The 17,988-nt window shown below is 44.7% G+C and overlaps 1 protein-coding gene across 1 annotated transcript in view; it reads left to right on the top strand.

Annotated features, from left to right (window-relative positions):
* The window catches only part of PLEKHM3 (pleckstrin homology domain containing M3), an 86,252-nt gene that overhangs the window by 34,043 nt on the left and 34,221 nt on the right, over positions 1-17,988 (top strand). The window contains exon 5 of the mRNA XM_082238482.1: positions 11,649-11,842. Within this exon, the coding sequence (XP_082094608.1) occupies positions 11,649-11,842 (194 nt within the window). The remainder of the gene's footprint in view (positions 1-11,648; positions 11,843-17,988) is intronic.

Genomic DNA, 17,988 nt, shown 5'->3' with positions numbered 1-17,988 from the left:
TGTGCGGCGCTGGCTCGCCAGATGCAGCTTGTCACGCTGGCCACGTGACCCGGAAGTGTCTGTGGACAGCGCTGGCTCCCAGCCTCTAGAGTGAGATGAGCGCACAACTCTAGAGTCTGGCAAGACTGGCCCGTACAGGCAGGGGTACCTTTACCTTTACCTTTATACATGCAGCACACTCACAATTGATCTATTTATCAAAGACAGTTGTTATGTCTAACTAGATAGGCAGGCTAGTAATAATAATAATAATAATAATAATAATAATAATAATAATAAAATTTTTACCCCGCCCATCTGACTGGGTTTCCCCAGTCACTCTGGGCAGCTTCCAACAAAATATTAAAAATACAATAAAACATCAGACATTAAAAACTTTGGACTGCCTTCAGATGTCTTCTAAAAGTCAGATAGTTGTTTATTTCCTTGACATCTCTTGGGAGGGCGTTCCAAAGGGTGGGCGCCACTACCGAGAAGGCCCTCTGCCTGGTTCCCTGTAACTTCACGTCTCGCCGTGAGGGAACTGTCAGAAGGCCCTCGGAGCTGGACCTCAGTGTCCAGGCTGAACGATGGGAGTGGAGACGCTCCTTCAGGTATACAGGGCCAAGGCCATTTAGGGCTTTAAGGGTCAGCACCAACACTTTGAATGTTGAATGGAGCAATCGTGGGAAGCTTCGCTCTGTTCCTTGGGTGCTGCAGAGGTCTTCATCCAAAATTGGTTCTGTCCCGAAAGTTCTTATACTTGCTCAGTCTCTTGCTAACTGACATAGACTTCATTATTATTATTATTATTATTATTATTATTGCAAGGGCTACATGACAAAAGGTCATATTCTCTGACCACATCAGGGTGGCAGTGAGCAAAAGAGCACAACTGTCTTGAAATGTGACATTTCTTCTTCCAAGAAATGTAGTTAATAAACCAAGTCCTCTTTATAGCCATCAGTAACCTGTCCCCCAACCCCCTTTGACAACCTTGCAGAGCTCACATCCCATTCATTCCATATATCCTTGCAGAGCTCACATCCCATTCATTCCATATATCCTTCCCAATTATAATGTAACTAATTATATTATAATGTAACTAATTATATTAGGCAAAATCTTTGGACTCATTTTGCAAAATAATATCTGACTTACCCTGGTGCACGTGACATTTTGTTCTTACTAAGTACATTTAATATGGAGAAAAGACACAGAAAAATCCTCACTGAGTCTTTATCTGATGAGACAGATTCTTGGGATTATGGAACTGGAGTTCAGACCTGCACATGGTATGACCACTAGGTCAAACTCAGTCTACCATGCTGGTACCATGCCTACCAGAAACTTGATAAAATCCTGTTTTTGCTATCTGCCCTAGAACAGGAGATGGGATTATCAAGCACTTCGCAGGCAAAAATATCTGACTAGTGGTAGGCTGTGTTTCATCTGGCCATTCACAGCTTGATTGAAATAGAGTCTTCCCCCGCTACCGTATTTTTCGCACCATAGGACGCACCGGACAATAGGACGCACTTTGTTTTAGAGGGGGGAGAACAAGAAGAAAAAAATTCTCCCCCTCTCTGCCCAGCGCCCCTTCAGTGAAGCGGCAGGAGGCGCTGCACAGAGAGGGGGAGAACTTTCCCCCTCTTGTTTTCCTGCTCTAAAACAAGGTGCCGTTCAAGGTGCGTTCAGTCGCCTTCAGGCGGCTACCTTGGAAGCCTGGAGAGCGAGAGGGGTCGGTGTGCACTGACCCCTCTCGCTCTCCAGGCTTCAGATAACTTTCGACCTGCTCTTTGGGGCTGGCGGGGGGAAGCCCACCACCAGCCCCAAAGAGCAGGTCAGGGAGCAGCGGAAAGGCGCAGCAGAGAGGCTCCTGCCATAGCCGCGCGTCACCTCTCCAGCCAGGAGAGGGTCGCGGGGCTATGGCGTCTTCGCTCCATAGGACGCACACACATTTCCCCTTCATTTTTGAAGGGGAAAAAGTGTGTCCTATAGAGCGAAAAACACGGTACTTTGTACAACCAAGATTGACACCACGCAACTACCTTTGTGGGTGTTTGCTTCAGTTCAACCTGCAACAACTTGATTGATCACTGAGGAAGCATCACCAGGTTTTGCAAACTAGAAGTGCTTTGCGGAGCTCTTAGTGGTGTCTTGGACTTTGTTTCCCTTGTGAGATGGTGATTTGTTTCATAAGGAAGCTTTGGTGATAAATATGGCTGAATAGAAATCATGAGCTCTTTGGAACAGTTTATTCCCCCTTTTCCTCCAAGGATCTCAATGTGATATGCTTGCTTGCTTCTCCCCATTTCATTCTCCCAACAAGCCTTAGAATTAAGCGAGAGTGAGAGGGAGTCACCAGTTAAGCTTTGTGGCTAAATTGAGATTTGAACCTGGAGCTCTCCAATCTAAGACCGAAACTCTCACCGCTACAGTGGCTCTAACGTGAGCTGGAAGAATGTGGCAATCTTGGAAATCGACTGGAATCTGTTCCGGAAGTCCGTTAGACTTCCAAAACGTTTGAAAACCAAATTGCGGCTTCTGGTTGGCTGCAGGAAGCTCCTGCAGCCAATCAGAAGCCATGGGAGCCCCGTCGGACGTTTGTCTTCCAAAAGAATGTTTGCAAACCGGAACAATCACTTCCGGGTTTGCAGCGTTCAGGAGCCAAAACGTCCAAGTTCCAGGGCGTTCGGGATCCAAGGTATGGCTGTATATAGATGTACAAACATGTACACAAAAGTTCCTCATCATAACTGACAGCTGCTGTCTTGCCTTGTTTTGTGACCGAGTTTGTTAATAATGTTTCATATATCCCTTAATATATACAGTGGTACCTCAGGTTTAGTACTTAATTCGTTCCATAGGTCTGTTCTTAACTTGAAACTGTTCTTAACCTGAAGCACCACTTTAGCTAATGGTGTCTCCTGTTGCTGCCGCGCCGCCAGATCACGATTTCTGTTTTCATCCTGAAGCAAAGTTCTTAACCCGAGGTACTATTTCAGGGTTAGCAGAGTCTGTAACCTGAAGCATATGTAACCCGAGGTACCACTGTATATAAAAAATTATGCAACCACATTTCAAGTATTTTATCCCATTAAGATTAACAAATTTAATTCCATATCCAAATACAAAAGACTACTTTATTCCATTTTAAGACAGATGACTCTTGTATAGCAAGACAAACTAGCTTTGTGGTCTTAAAATTTGTCCTTTCATCGGGAAAAGAATGGATAGAGCCAAAGTTTATTTATTAGAATATAAGTGTGCAGGTAGGGATTATCTTGTTTTGATTTCATGTAAGCCGCTCTGGGAGCCTTTTTGGCTGAAGAGTGGGCTACAAGTTCTCAAAATAGATAGATAGATAGATAGATAGATAGATAGATAGATAGATAGATAGATAGATATAGGATGTGGGTGGCGCTGTGGGTTAAACCACAGAGCCTAGGGCTTGCTGATCAGAAGGTCGGCAGTTCGAATCCCTGCGATGGGGTGAGCTCCTGTTGCTCGGTCCCTGTTCCTGTCCACCTAGCAGTTCGAAAGCACATCAAAGTGCAAGTAGATAAATACCGTATTTTTCGCTCTATAAGACGCACCAGACCACAAGACGCACCTAGTTTTTGGAGGAGGAAAACAAGAAAAAAATATTCTGAATCTCAGAAGCCAGAACAGCAAGAGGGATCACTGCGCAGTGAAAGCAGCAATCCCTCTTGCTGTTCTGGCTTCTGGGATAGCTGTGCAGCCTGCATTCACTCTATAAGACGCACACACATTTCCCCTTACTTTTTAGGAGGGAAAAAGTGAGTCTTATAGAGCAAAAAATATGGTAGGTACCGCTCTGGCGGGAAGGTAAACAGCATTTCCGTGCACTGCTCTGGTTCGCCAGAAGCGGCTTAGTCCTGCTGGCCGCATGACCCGGAAACTGTACACCACCTCCCTCGGCCAGTAAAGCAAGATGAGCCCCGCAACCCCAGAGTCGTCCGTGACTGGACCTAATGGTCAGGGGTCCCTTTACCTTTACCTAGACAGATAGATTGATTCTAGGATCGCCCGTCAGTCTGTGCCATTGTGGCTGGTCTTGCTGCCTTCTCGGGCCTCAGCTTGGCTCACAGAGACCTCACAATTTTTCTTCTGGTTGCTGTGAGGACGACTGTGGCTGAGACCAGGAGACCACTTCAGACTTTTCGATTGAGAACTGGTATGAACACATTTGGCACCGTGCTCTATTGAAGGGGAAACTAAGCCATAGCATTAGGCTGGCTGTGGGCCAAGCTGAGCGAGAAGCCTTAGAAGCCATCTGTTTTCTCTTTATCACGTTCATTAATACATCAGCAGAGGATCTTTGTCCACCTGGATCTCATGCCAGCTTTGGAAGAGACTTGTTGTGCTAAAGTACATCGGCTATTGGGTCAGTGATGCTGACCCAAATGTAATGTTCCCTCCAAATGTAAACATTGGAGAGCTGAGTGTGCTTGTTAATGAATGTTACGTTGCATGTTGTTTGTACATGCAGAATCAATAAAATTGCCAGAAAAGGCAATATACAAAACCTGAACACAGTTACAACGCAAATACTCTGCATAGAACATAAAAATTCACTTTCAGGCAGTAATTCACATTCAATAATCTTTTTCCAGTGTAATAATCATAATACTCACTGAATAGCACAGCTCATTAATTTATAAAATCATTTATAGAGCAGCATATTTATGTTAGAATGTGCAGGTTTCACAAAATCATTTGTATCTTCCTTTTGCTAACCTGCTCATTTAACTAGAGATAATAAATCCCAAGCCTTTACCCTCTCTCTGTTATTTGCCTCTTTTTAACATTTCCAAAATCTAACAAATGTTGTTTGCTGCATCTGTTGTATACAGAACTGGCATTTGAATTCTGCAAGATACAAAATGCAGCAAGCAGAGCTTCAATTCTGGTTTTAATTTTACACATTTCATTTATAATATCTGTAATACTATATTTTCCACAATTTTCTTGTTCTTTCACATAGCTGCAATATGTGGATAAAAGCCCCTTTGTTTTTAAAGCAATACCAACATTTATATTCTGTATGTGTGTGCATTTCATTTCATGGTGTACAGCAGTGTTTCCCAACCTTTTTTGGGCAAAGGCACACTTGTTTCATGAAAAAAATCTCGAGGCACACCACCATGCCAGATGGGGAAAGGTCACTTTTTACTTATGTAAAAAAAAATAAAAAAATAGTAACTTCCAACGAATTCTGTAGGTCTTGTTTCTGAATCATTAAAGCTGCATTTGGGAAGGATTCGTAAGGGCGCACAGCAACTCAGTCCCACCAACTCCACAGCAGGGTTCTCAGGTTCAGTGAAGGGCTCCCTCAGGGGGGCACATATATACACCTGGGCTTCCGAAAAGCTATCGCAAGAGCCCTTCAGGAGTTCACATAGCGCAGGCCTGAAGGCTGCAGCTTCCCACTTAGCATCCCGCCAGAGGAGGAAACCTCAAGTGGTCGACCTGTTTTTTTCTCCTCCCGCCTCCCTTTTGGAGCGCAGAGTTTTGAAGGCCGGCATCAACTCCGTTTTCCCGGATACTTCCCGCTCGAACCGAGGGCTGGGTGAAGCAAGGGCGGCGCTGCGCGTTTTACCTCCACGGTGTAGGGGCTCTGGCTCGCCTTCAGCCACCGCACGACAGCGCTGGCTGCCACTTCGTCCTGCAGCAACAGCTCCAAAACAGCCGCCATGCCCACCTCTCTCCTCCTCTAGCACTACCGCGCGGGCGAGCCTCCGGGGCAGGCGCACAAGGAGCGTGGGCGCCACCCCTCGATGCCGTCCCAAAAGCCGCCAAAAAGCCCTAAAAAAAGAGGAGCAGCAAAAAAAACACACCACACACGGGGGCGTGTTCTAATTCGCTTCTAACTCCGGCTTAGAGCGCAGCACGTGGAGGATGGGTGGGGAAAGAGAGAGGAGGCGCACTGATAGAACGCCAGGCACGGGGGCCGCCAGGGAGAGCCAGCGCGCGCCCCACCCCGGACGCTCGCGGCCACCGCCGTCCCTCCCTCCCTCCCTCCCAGGGAAGGCGGGATTAGAGCAAGCGCCCGGGCAGCAAGAAGTGCGCGCGCGCGCGCCGGCCCTGCCCTGGATCCCTCAGAACCGCCAGTCTCTGGGAAAGTGGGCGTGGCTTCAGAACTCTCAGGCAGCAGCGCCCACCGCCCGGCAAGGCTTCCCATTGGGAGGCGCGAATGCTTTAGTGGGCGGGGATTGGCGCAAATATAGGCAGGGCGGGCTGAGAGGAGGAGCTGCCGCCGAGGAGCAGCGGCACCAGCCGCGTTTTCTCTCCCCCCTCCCCTCCCGTGTCAACAAGCGGGGCGCCTGCGCCGGGGGTTTGCGCGTCAGGCAGGCAGCCAGGCAGGCAGGCAGCTAGGCAGGCAGACGGCGAGAGCCCCGCGCTGGGCGGCCTCTCCTCGCCGCCGCCGCCCCGCCTCTCGCCGCCCGACTCGCCCGCCTCCCTCCCACGGCACACCAGGCAACATCTGGCGGCACACTAGTGTACTGCGGAACACCGGTTGGGAAACACTGGTGTACAGCACCATTGGTAAACCATTATATAACAACATACAAGTGTTTTGTGTCTTTATTAATCTTCAAATTATTGCTTCCAATTTTTAGTATTATTTTTGTAAGAGATCAGTGCAAATCAACAATGTCTGCAAAGGTTCCCTTCTCTCTCTCTCTCAAAGGATTCTGTAATTTTGAGATTTGTGAAGTTCTCTTTGCAGATTCTCTCAGACAATAAGTGTCTGATGGGGCTGCCAGTTGACAATTTTCTTTCTTGTTTATTTTAAAAAATAATAGTAGCAGCTGACAAATAGATGGGGCATTTATTGCAGCTTATTGATCCTAGCCATCTGGAGAACCATAACATTACATTTCTTTTATGGCCCCACCTGTATTTCAGAATGTGCAACTGTGCCATTGAAGTCATATGTAAGCTTTTTGCCAGTACTTTATGATTAAATTATTATTCAACATGTTTATAGTTGGGCTCGGTTCTTGCTATTAATCAGGGATTTCTGCCCAAAGGAATGGCACATGTAGGCGGCATTTTGGCCTTTTCATAGATTTGTACGATAACATGGAAAAGGAACTGCGTGTCGAGCACTTTGAGCAGATAGGAAAAGAGCTGAGTTAAGAGTCTCCACTTTATTTAAATACTGATTTTTAAAACGGAATAAAATGATTGAAATATGGGTTTTTCTCATGTTCCATCCTTTTGTTGACCTTGCCAACAAAGGTCCGTATAGTTAAAGCCATGGTTTTCCCTGTAGTGATGTATGGAACTGAGAGCTGGACCATCAAGAAGGCTGATCGCCGAAGAATGGATGCTTTTGAATTCTGGTGCTGGAGGAGACTCTGGAGAGTCCCATGGACTGCAAGAAGATCAAACCTCTCCATTCTTAGGGAAAACAGCCCTGAGTGCTCACTCGAAGGACAGGTCGTGAAGCTGAGGCTCTAATACTTCGGCCACCTCATGAGAAGAGAAGACTCCCTGGAAAAGACCCTGATGTTGGGAAAGATGGAGGGCACAAGGAGAAGGGGATGACAGAGGACGAGATGGTTGGACGGTGTTCTCAAAGCTACAAACATGAGTTTGACCAAACTGCGGGAGGCAGTGGAAGACAGGAGTGCCTGGCATGCTCTGGTCCATGGGGTCACGAAGAGTCGGACACGACTAAACAACAACAACAACAACCATCCTTGGATACATGGATTGTGTGAATAATGCTACTAGGGGAATTTTCATGTCGCCTCATGTTCCTTGCATGATTTTTCATGCTATCCCAATGCTGGACCCTTAGACACAACTGGCCAGAATGAGCCAGGTGATGCTCCCTGTCCCCTGTAGAAGCTTTCAGGCCAAATTTACTTGCTGGTCTGAGAATTTAGGAGACAACGCCCTGACTATATATAGAATTGACTTTGCTTGGTATTCCTTGTCCTTTGCTGTCCCTGAAGCTCCTTGTGAACAAGGTTCTGAGAAGGTCCCAAGCAGGTGAGGTTGGGTTATCATAGTTTCAAAATCTCATTTTCCAAGCTGTGCACTTTACCTACTCTTGGATCAAAGCTGAGTTTCTGATAGAGCACAAATTAAGTGCAGGAGGATAGCAAGGAAAAATAAGCAATTCTTCTCTACTGCCTGCCTCCTCACCTTTCTGAATTAATTGTAGCATGCCCCATAGTGACCAGGCAGGTAATCCATAAGCCAAAATGTGTAATTTTGAGACAATATCCAAATAAAAGGATGTACATCCTAAACTTTGGAGAAAACTAACAGTTCTTCAGTTCTGTGCATCTAATTTTCATCCTCACTCCTCTGCCCTGCCAAAAAAATGATACATAAATGAACAATGAGAGAGAGTCTCTCATGGTCATACTTTGCCCCTAAAAATGTGTTGGGAAAGCTAGTTTTCATTCTTAGGATTATTATATTTCATTAATTTGAGCACTGTTCATTTCAGTAAAGGTAAAGGTAAAGGTACCCCTGCCCGAACGGGCCAGTCTTGACAGACTCTGGGGTTTGTGCGCCCATCTCACATCTATTGGCCGGGGGCCAGCGCTGTCCGAAGACACTTCCGGGTCACGTGGCCAGCGTGACAACGCTGCTCTGGCGAGCCAGAGCCGCACACGGAACGCCGTTTACCTTCCCGCTGTTCATTTCAGTACTTGGTAGCAATTATCTGATGGATTTTTCCCTTAAACTCAAAAGTGTTGCAGTTAATTTTTTTTATTATATCATAAAGCCGAAAAGGTCCGGAAGAGCACTTTAATCTATTCCATTTTGTGTCTTCAGAGAGGGTCTTCAGTTTTGTACCCCATAGCCACACGCTGCATAAAATCCACCATATCCAGATGACCAAGTGTGGACCAAGTAGAGAACAAAGAGGGAAAACCTGAGCACTTCAAATAATAATTCAGTAAAAACAGAGGCATGTTCTGTTTTCCCTTTTAAACCAACACTATTACTTTCTGGATTATGGTCCTATGCATAGTTGCTTTAAATCTCACTGTTTTGAATGGAATTTCTGCGAAAGCAACTGTGAGCAGGAAGATTAGCGTATATTGTGAGTTTTTGTTTTGTTTTGTTACTTTGTTCTAAGCACTGAGAAAAAATGGGCTCGTTTTGCTGTTTAATTGTAGCAGCTGACAAATGACTGTTTCAGTGCAGCCTGTTGAACATCTGGAAAGCCATGCTCTTTTAATTCATTTTACAGTCCCACCTGTGTCTTAAAATGTACAGCTGTGTAATTATGAGTAAGCACCAAGCGTTCAGTGGAGTTGGTAATTTTGGATGACTTTGGAACAGTCTTTTTCTGGGTGCGCAAAAGACTTATATAACATCTAAACCAGAGCTTTCCAAATTGTGTGTTGCGACACGTTAGTGTGCCGACTGCAGTATATAGGTGTGTCACACGAATGCTTCCTTCATTCCTCCCAGGCCTGGAAAGGGGTTCGTTTCACCTGCAGTTTGCTAGTAAAACTGAATTACTGTGTCGTGAAATGATGCATATCTAAAAAGCGTGTCACTGACATGAAAAGTTTGGAAAGCTCTGATCTAAACACTTGAGTATCCCTTTTCTGGGGCTTCCCCTTTTATTTCTTCGTTACTCTTACATCTTCCCTTTTTCCTCTCCTGGAGAGCCAATACAGTGGTACCTTGGGTTACATACGCTTCAGGTTACATGCGCTTCAGGTTACAGACTCCGCTAACCCAGAAATAGTATCTCGGGTTAAGAACTTTGTGTCAGGATGAAAACAGAAATTGTGCTCCGGCGGCGCGGCGGCAGCGGGAGGCCCCATTAGCTAAAGTGGTGCTTTAGGTTAAGCACAGTTTCAGGTTAAGAACAGACCTCCGGAACGAATTAGGTACTTAACCTGAGGTACCACTGTACGATTCAAAATAAAGTTGTTCAATAGATCCAGACAGCTTCCAGGGGGCTTGCGGAGTGAAAGTCATCCTGCTTTTACTGTGAACACTGCAATTATGGCTTTCCAGGGCCCAGCAAAATTGTTGGCTTTGGAGAACTGAATTCAATTTCCAACTTGGCCCTGAAATTCATTGTATAACTTCATCAGGCTATGGCCTTTGGCCTGGTTTGGATGTACCAACACTTTCCACGTATCTGATCAGGCATGGTTATGCGTACCACACTGGTCCCACTGGTTCCAGATTGGGAGGTTGGGCATTTAAATCCTAAATCCAGCAGAGGCCTGCTAGACTACCGCAGCTCCCCTTTCCACTTTACACAAAGTATCTGACTTGCCTTTCCCATCTTATCCATGTTAGAAGATCATGTTGAGGCCCCCAAAATCCCAGAGCCAGCACTGCAGGTATTGTGTCCTAGTGACAATTCACATAAGCACAGTGCTCCATTATTGTTGTTTTAAGCCTGGCACACATACAAATTGCTGCCAAGTAGTGCTTCCTGTTGGTTGTATTACTACTTCCGCACAACTGTACGGTTACTCTATGAAGAGCCATTGAATGTCTTAATCAGGTGAATGGCCTTTCAGTACTTCATCCTATTAAATAACAGTTGCCTTTCTTGCAGGATTGTGATGAGTTTGAGTAAAATAAGGAAAGCTCACATTGGGGAGTGGGCAGGGTGGTAATAAAAGTTACAGTGGTGCCTCGCAAGACGAAAAGAATCCATTCCGTGATTCTCTTCGTCTAGCGGTTTTTTCGTCTTGCGAAGCAAGCCCATTGACAGATTAGCGGATTAGCGCTATTAGCGGCTTTTAGCGGCTTATCTGCTGATCAGATCAGCTGATAAGTGGCTTAGTGGCTTAGAAAAAGGGGGGGGGAACCAGCAGGAACTCGCAAGACATTGTCGTCTTGCGAAGCAAGCCCATAGGAAATTCATTTTGCGAAGCACCTCCAAAACGGAAAACTCTTTCGTCTAGCGAGTTTTCCGTCTTGCGAGGCATTCGTCTTGCGGGGCACCACTGTAATAGTCTTCCTCAGTTGTCTGGTTAGTTTCAAGGGTGGAATGCCTCAAAACCTACAGGAGCCTCTTATTTTGCATTCACATAGAAACATTTATGGGCAGATACTAGGATCAGAGGACGGACACGAGCTGAATTAAAACAGCTCTCCAGCCCCAGTGCCTTTCTAGTGCAAGAACAGTATATAGGTCTGGTAATGAGAGAGCTTTGATCCAGCATATACTGTATTTTATCCAGGCTTTGCCAGTGCGGTTAGATTAGGTTCTGCAGAATCTGCTATTCATATGCACACTTCAAGTCAGTGTGTGTGTGTGTGTGTGTGTGTGTGTGTGTGTGTTCAGTATGTTCTGTAGAAGCTTCCAGTAATTGAATCTAGGTTAGCTGAATATCTGAATTCAGTTGTTTCCACCCCCGTAGCCTCTGTCTCTTCATGACGGTATATCGAATAGCATTTCAAGCATCCAACTAGCCTTCCAAGTGCTATCCAGGCACCCAGTAATACAGATGCATAAAGATGTCCCTTGAGCCATTTGGGTAAATTAGGTTGTATTACAACCTCAGAACACTTTAGCGTAACTAGTATAACACCGCTGAGGAGATAGTATCGATTGCCCGTGAGCATTTAGAGGTTTTATTAGAGGCTGAGCTAAGCTTAATGGATTTCCCCCACCCCCACCCCTTTTCTAGGTATCAAAGCAAGCCAAAGAGTTCCTGGAATATGTGTATGAAGAGCCCCTGATTGACATCCAGCAGGAAAACCCGATGCTGTATAGACATGTTGAGCCACTGACAACAGTGGTCCGTCTGAGACAGCAGCTGAAATCCCTCCGAGCCTATTTGTTCAGCTGCAGAGCAGCAGTGGCCGAAGACCTGCGAAGGAGGTAGGAAGAAGGGGTATCAGGCAAGCTTCCTTCGGGGCTCCCTTCCCCTGTTTGTCTGTCTCTCACTTCCTCTTCTCGGTTCCCATGACCTAGCAATTAAAGTGCTGCCCATTGTGTCTGCCTACTCGTTGTAACTGGATACTTCCCATGCAACTGGATGGTCCATGGCCTTAAAATATCTCTGATTCACCAGCGCTTCTCTTAAGGATATTGGGAAGAGAGCGGCTCCGCAAACTGACAGCCTTACAGCAGGAATGGTTTTCTGTGCAGCAGATGTAAACTTAGCAGTCGTTGCATGCCAATTAGAGAGCAATAGAATATGCAGGCTTTGGAACAAGTTACATACATACGAGGCATATGGAACTGACTCGCTGTGTCAGATCATTAATCCAACTAGTCTCACATGGTGCATTCTGACCTTGCTGTAATTCTCCAAGATCGCCGTCTTTCCCTGCCCTGCCACATGAGATCCTTTGCAACTCTAGATGCCTGGGATTGAGCCTGGCACTGCTTCATGCAGACCATGTGCTGTGAGCTGCACCAAAACGCCACACTTTGAGCACATGAACATGGCTGTTATTTTGGCTAGTGCTCCTACTGCTGGAAGAGTTCCCACTCAGCTGGGGTTTGTGCATTTGCAGAGGCATTTCAGTGAGGCGTCTGAAATATAATTGCCACTGGGCGATCCAGCAATAGCTCTTAGCATCCCAGGGGAACTGCATTTAAAGTCCTGTGGTTTGGAGTCACCTACTGCCCGACTTTTCCTCCCCCATCCATCACTGACGTCGGTTCCTCAGGCAGAGCTAGGAACAGGGTAAGGCCTGCTGTTGAAATGGTGCCCTCCTTCTCCTCCTCCTCTGAATTGAACACGGCTTACAAGGCCTAAGAAGGAGGGAAGGGAAATTCAGATTTGTACCCACGCCACAAACCCCAGAAACTATTTGTTTCTTTTGTCTCATGGAGTTCACTGGAAATAATTAAGAGCCAAGGAAGCCAAAAACTGGAACTGTACCTTGGTTCTGTCTCTTGGTCACATTGTGGTGTGACAGAATGTGGGGGGTGGGGTGGGGTGGCCAGAACACAATAATGTGGATTTGCTTTCATATAAATAGATGATTCCCTGCTATCCTCCCTAAATTGTGCCCTGTTGCAGGGTAGGGGAAGAAAGACAATTGACACCTGCTTCTTTTGCCAGTAATGAAAGGGAAGTGATCTTTGCCATTCAGGAGATAACCTGCATTGGTGCCTTGGTTCAAAATGTCAAGAACAGCTAAGGGGAGTCGTCAGTGTCAGGAAGGTGGGAGATGCTGGTAACCACATTCCTGTTTTAAGTGTGTGTTGCGGGGACTGAACGGAGCTTTTTCTTTCTTTTAAATAAAAGATCTGCAACTTTGTAAGGAGGGTGCATGCAATGCTTTACAGATTATTGCCTTGCCCTTACACACGCATCCACAAGCGACATTATCTTCTGCTTTTTCCCTCTCCTTCATTTGTAATACTGGTAATAGTGCCTCCTTCAATTAGTATGAAGGCAGGATGGCTTATGGAGGGTGCAGTTCAGAAAAAGGTGTCGGAGAAAGAAATTACTGCTTTTGATTAACACCAAAGGGGGAAAAAAATAAAAGAATGTTCTGATTAAAATAAAGAGGCAGGGAGGGCTGAACCAAGTCAATGAAGAGAGTCGGAGAAAAGAGATCAAAGGAAACAAAGAGAGAAAAGCAACAAGGGCCTGGAGACATGGGGCAGAGAGGGGAAGGTGAGGATGCTGGCTGCGGATGAAGAGCCAGAGCTGATGGGAAAAGGTGATGGAAAAGGGGCCAGGAGAAGCTGTGAAGAGGCATTCAGGAGAGCACAGGAACAAAAGCAAACCTGAGAAAATAAGAACCGCTGGGAGCTACAAAGTGCCCAAACAAAGGAGGATTAGAGGCGGAGGAAGAAGCAGTCGCGTGGACCTAGTGCTGGAGGCAGGGAGGGCGAAGTTGGGATGTGGTTTTCGGGGGCTTCCAAGAACTGAAAATATCAAATTGTTATCAACGTTGGGGGAAAGTCGCATTGCAGCATGGCCCGTTGGGGTAATACGTGGTAGGCACATGGAATGATGCTGCCAATAAAATCAGCGGGAAGAAAAAATTATTTTAAAAGGTTTCCAATGGGCTAAATTACCGTATTTTTTGCACCATAACACTCACTTTTTTCCTCCTAAAAAGTAAGGGGAAATGTCTGTGCGTGTTATGGAGGGAATGCCTACGGGTGGCATGCCTACGGATTTTCCTCCTCTAATGTGCATGTTATGGCCGGGTGCGTGTTATAGAGCGAAAAATACGGTAAAAGGTGTTTGAGTAACAGAACATAGCTTAATTTTATCTTGTCGTCAGGTCAGCTTGGATTAACCTTCGACTATAAAACCGTATTGGTAGCGACAATTCTCTGAACACAGTCTGCCATGCCCTCAAACCTCATAACAACTCTCATCATGAGGATAAATCCTTTTCCCTTTCTCCATCTTTTTGTTCATGGTGTGAGCCTCACTCTGTGTGTGTGTGTTTTAACCTCATTATTTTGTGTGTGCGTGTGCAAGATTTTATCACACTTCCTAGTTTCTTGTTCTGCAAACGAAAACCTTGCCAGTGATTATCCACTATGTTATTTCCTATTTTGTAGCCCTTATTTGTAACACAATCGCCATTTCTGCAGAACGTGAGGTAATCTAGGAGTTTGTTTTTTCATGGTTAAATTATTACCCACCCCGTTCCCACTTATTCTTCGTTTCAGTGAAAAACCAGCAGCTCTTCAAGAACACCATCTTGAAGTCCTGTCAGTGTGGTATAAACAAGCTGGAACAAAACTGTTAATAGGGCCGTCCAGAGAGAACTAAGAGCGGACTGATTAATCACGATGGCATCCTGTTGCTTTTACAGCATGGATAGCCTTTCTTCTGAGGGAAAGAGAAGAGTCTGCTCCTGTTTTTCTTCTGGTTTTCATTACTATCCATGCTTGTGTGTTAAAATGCACAAGGGTATTAGTAATAATAATAATAATATTTTTTTTTAATTTGTTTACCACCCTTCATCCAAAGATCCCAGAGCAGTTCACAAGAGAAAGTGTGGGGAAATGGCTGCCAAATCTGTGCGCTGGAGTTGCAGTTTATTTCCGAAGCAACTATAGCCTAACATGTAGGAGAACGAAAAGACGTCTTGGAGTTCTCTGTGTTCCCTTTGAACAAAGTAGTATTTACGGTGATTTATCAGATCACCTTTCTTGATTATTCCCGGGTGCTTGTTGCATCGGCTATTTAAATAAAGGCTAAGATTATTACAGTGGTACCTCGGATTACATACACTTCAGGTTACAGACTCCGCTAACCCAGAAATAGTGCTTCAGGTTAAGAACTTTGCTTCAGGATGAGAACAGAAATTGTGCTCTTACAGCGCGGCAGCAGCAGGAGGCTAAAGTGGTGCTTCAGGTTAAGAACAGTTTCAGGTTAAGTACAGACTTCCGGAACGAATTAAGTACTTAACCCGAGGTACAGTGGTGCCTCGCAAGACAAAATTAATTCGTTCCGCGAGTTTTTTGTCTTGTGATTTTTTTGTCTTGCGAAGCACGGTGTCGGAAAAGTTTTGGAAAAGCTTCAAAAATCACCAGAGTCTTCAAAAACCTCAAAAAAGGCTACCACACCGCATGCTATGAGTTGCTCCTCGAAGTCAAGTCGCAATTGTATTAACGGTTTTAAGAAAAAAGAAACAAACTTGCAAGACGTTTCCGTCTTGCGAAGCAAGCCCATAGGGAAAATCGTCTTGCGAAGCAACTCAGAAAACCAAAAACCCTTTCATCTTGCGAGTTTTCCGTCTTGCGAGGCATTCGTCTTGCGAGGTACCACTGTACCACTGTACAGAAACAGAAGTGCTTTGCACAAAAAAAAAAGGAATAGCTTGAGTTTGAGTGCATCCTGCTGCATTGTCACAGTCCGTAACATCTGACCCTAGAGAGGCCATGGGGCTTGTCAGCTCTGATGGACTGGTGGTTTCTCGCTTAACTTTATCCAGTACAATATAGCTATCTAGAAGCAATGTGCCATTTCTGGAGGCCCTTTGGCCCTCGGTGGGCCTTTTCTCTCAATAGTTTCTGCAGGAAAAGTGGCACAACATTGCAGTGGCCTCGGTAGGAGCAAAGTGGAAGTGTTAGCCAGCAGTAACAGCAGAGCTATGTGATTCTCCTTCACGTCATGGCAACTTGGAACCACCACCTGAAGTGGTCTCTCTCGTAGTAGCTCCAAAAGAGTTCATATTTAAGATTCCCTTTTAATTTCCTACTTGATAATGCAATCACAAATGGTTTTTCAAAACGTTTTCATTTCGCTTTTATAGCAAAAGTTGTAATAAAGAGAAAAACAACAACCCATCAACCAAGATTTGTGTTATTGACCAATGGTTAAGAGGGAGATAGATGGTGAAAGATGGAAGATTACAACACAATTAATACTACAAATCAAGTATGTGTATCTGGTCAAAATAAGGAACGTGAGGCTGAAGTGGTATTTGCTTTTAATATAATAAGAATAAGAATATATTTATACCCTGCCCACTCTGGGCAGCTCCCAACAGAATCTTAAAAACACAATAAAACATCATACATTGAAAACTTCCCTAAACAGCAGGGTTATTTGGGTTTTTGTAATTTTATTTTAGCTATTGTGATTTATGTGGAATATGTTCAGTTTAATTGTGTATTTTTAAAATGTTTTAATTGTTTGTGACTACTTTTGCTATGTAGAATGCTGAAAGCCACCTGTGGCACGGTTTGCACTGTGGAAAAGCGGATACAGATAAAATTATGTATGTATGTAATTGATTTGCTATGGTGAGTTGGTTTCTCAGCCAGAGCAATTTGCCAGGTCCTCCCAAACCACCCTTGGCCTTCCAGTCTCTCCATCTCACCCACAGGACTTTTTTCACACAACAACATTCCACTCACAAGTATGTCCTGCCCTGCATGCATGTACAAACATGTTACATGGATTGGTAATAACATCATAGGTGAATTTATTTTATGGTACACAAGCACCATATATAGGCAAGTTGACTGGCTTTCCTAAAAGGACCACTTAGAATCTGGGATTTCACAAACTTGCAGGTCTGTCCATGTTGAAAATTTGCATAAGGTATTTTCAAGTTCATACTCTCCACAGGAGCAGCTCCTGGAAATCTGCAGATTTTGAAAGAATAGGTGACATTAAAATCATGGGGCTCTAGAAATGCTGTATTTGTTGCAGGACTGACGTAACACAGCTTTCCAAAAGCCAGCTTTAAATGGCATGTAGAATTTCTTATAAGATTGCTAAAATTGCTGCATGACAAAGGAGATAATGGCATTGATCATATTTTAGAAGAGATTTTAGAAAACAGTGGATATTAGAAAATGACAAATGCCCCTTTTCTTTCATAAGAGATTGCCTTTTTTAAAAATCCCACTGAGATTCAAAATTGTTTTCACTTGCAGAAGCATTGCTTGAAAAAATGGCTCTACCTATGTCCAGCATATATTTATCACTTTAGGAAAAGCTTGCAGCAATCTTTTAAAGTGCACCTGCAGAAACAGCAACTGCCTCTGTGGCAAAGTAGATGAAAGGTTAGCCTTTTAAATACTTCCTGCCCAGTACTTCATTTTTCAGATATAAAGAAACAAGATCACTAAAAGATGTTTCTGAACAACCAATTATATTCTGAATTGCAAATATTCAAAATGTAAAACAGTACTGCAGTATTAAAATAAAATAAAATGATGGAGACAATCCAGAACAAAACAAACCAGCTCAGTATAAATCTTATTAGCCAAGTCTGCTTAGGTTTCTACTTCACCTTCACTTAACTTATTGCTCTGAGGGCCTTCTGGCGATTTCATCACTGCAAAAAGTGGGGTTCCAGGTTCCTTCTTGGTAGTGGTGTGCGCCTTTCCACCAGATATCAAACAGATAAGCAAGTGTATTACTTTTAGGAGACATCTGAAGGCAGCCAGGCGTAGGGAAGTTTTTTTATGTTATTTTATTGTGTGTGTGTGTGTTTTTTTTGTTTTGGAAGCTGCCCAGAGTGGCTGGGGCAAGCCATTCAGATGGGTGGCATATAAATATGATGGTAATGATGATGATTAAG

Source organism: Podarcis vaucheri (genome assembly GCF_965113315.1).
Source record: "Podarcis vaucheri genome assembly, chromosome: 1".
Lineage (NCBI taxonomy): Eukaryota > Metazoa > Chordata > Lepidosauria > Squamata > Lacertidae > Podarcis > Podarcis vaucheri.
The sequence above is the reverse complement of the archived record's forward strand: the minus strand, read 5'-3'. Positions and strand labels throughout refer to the sequence as shown.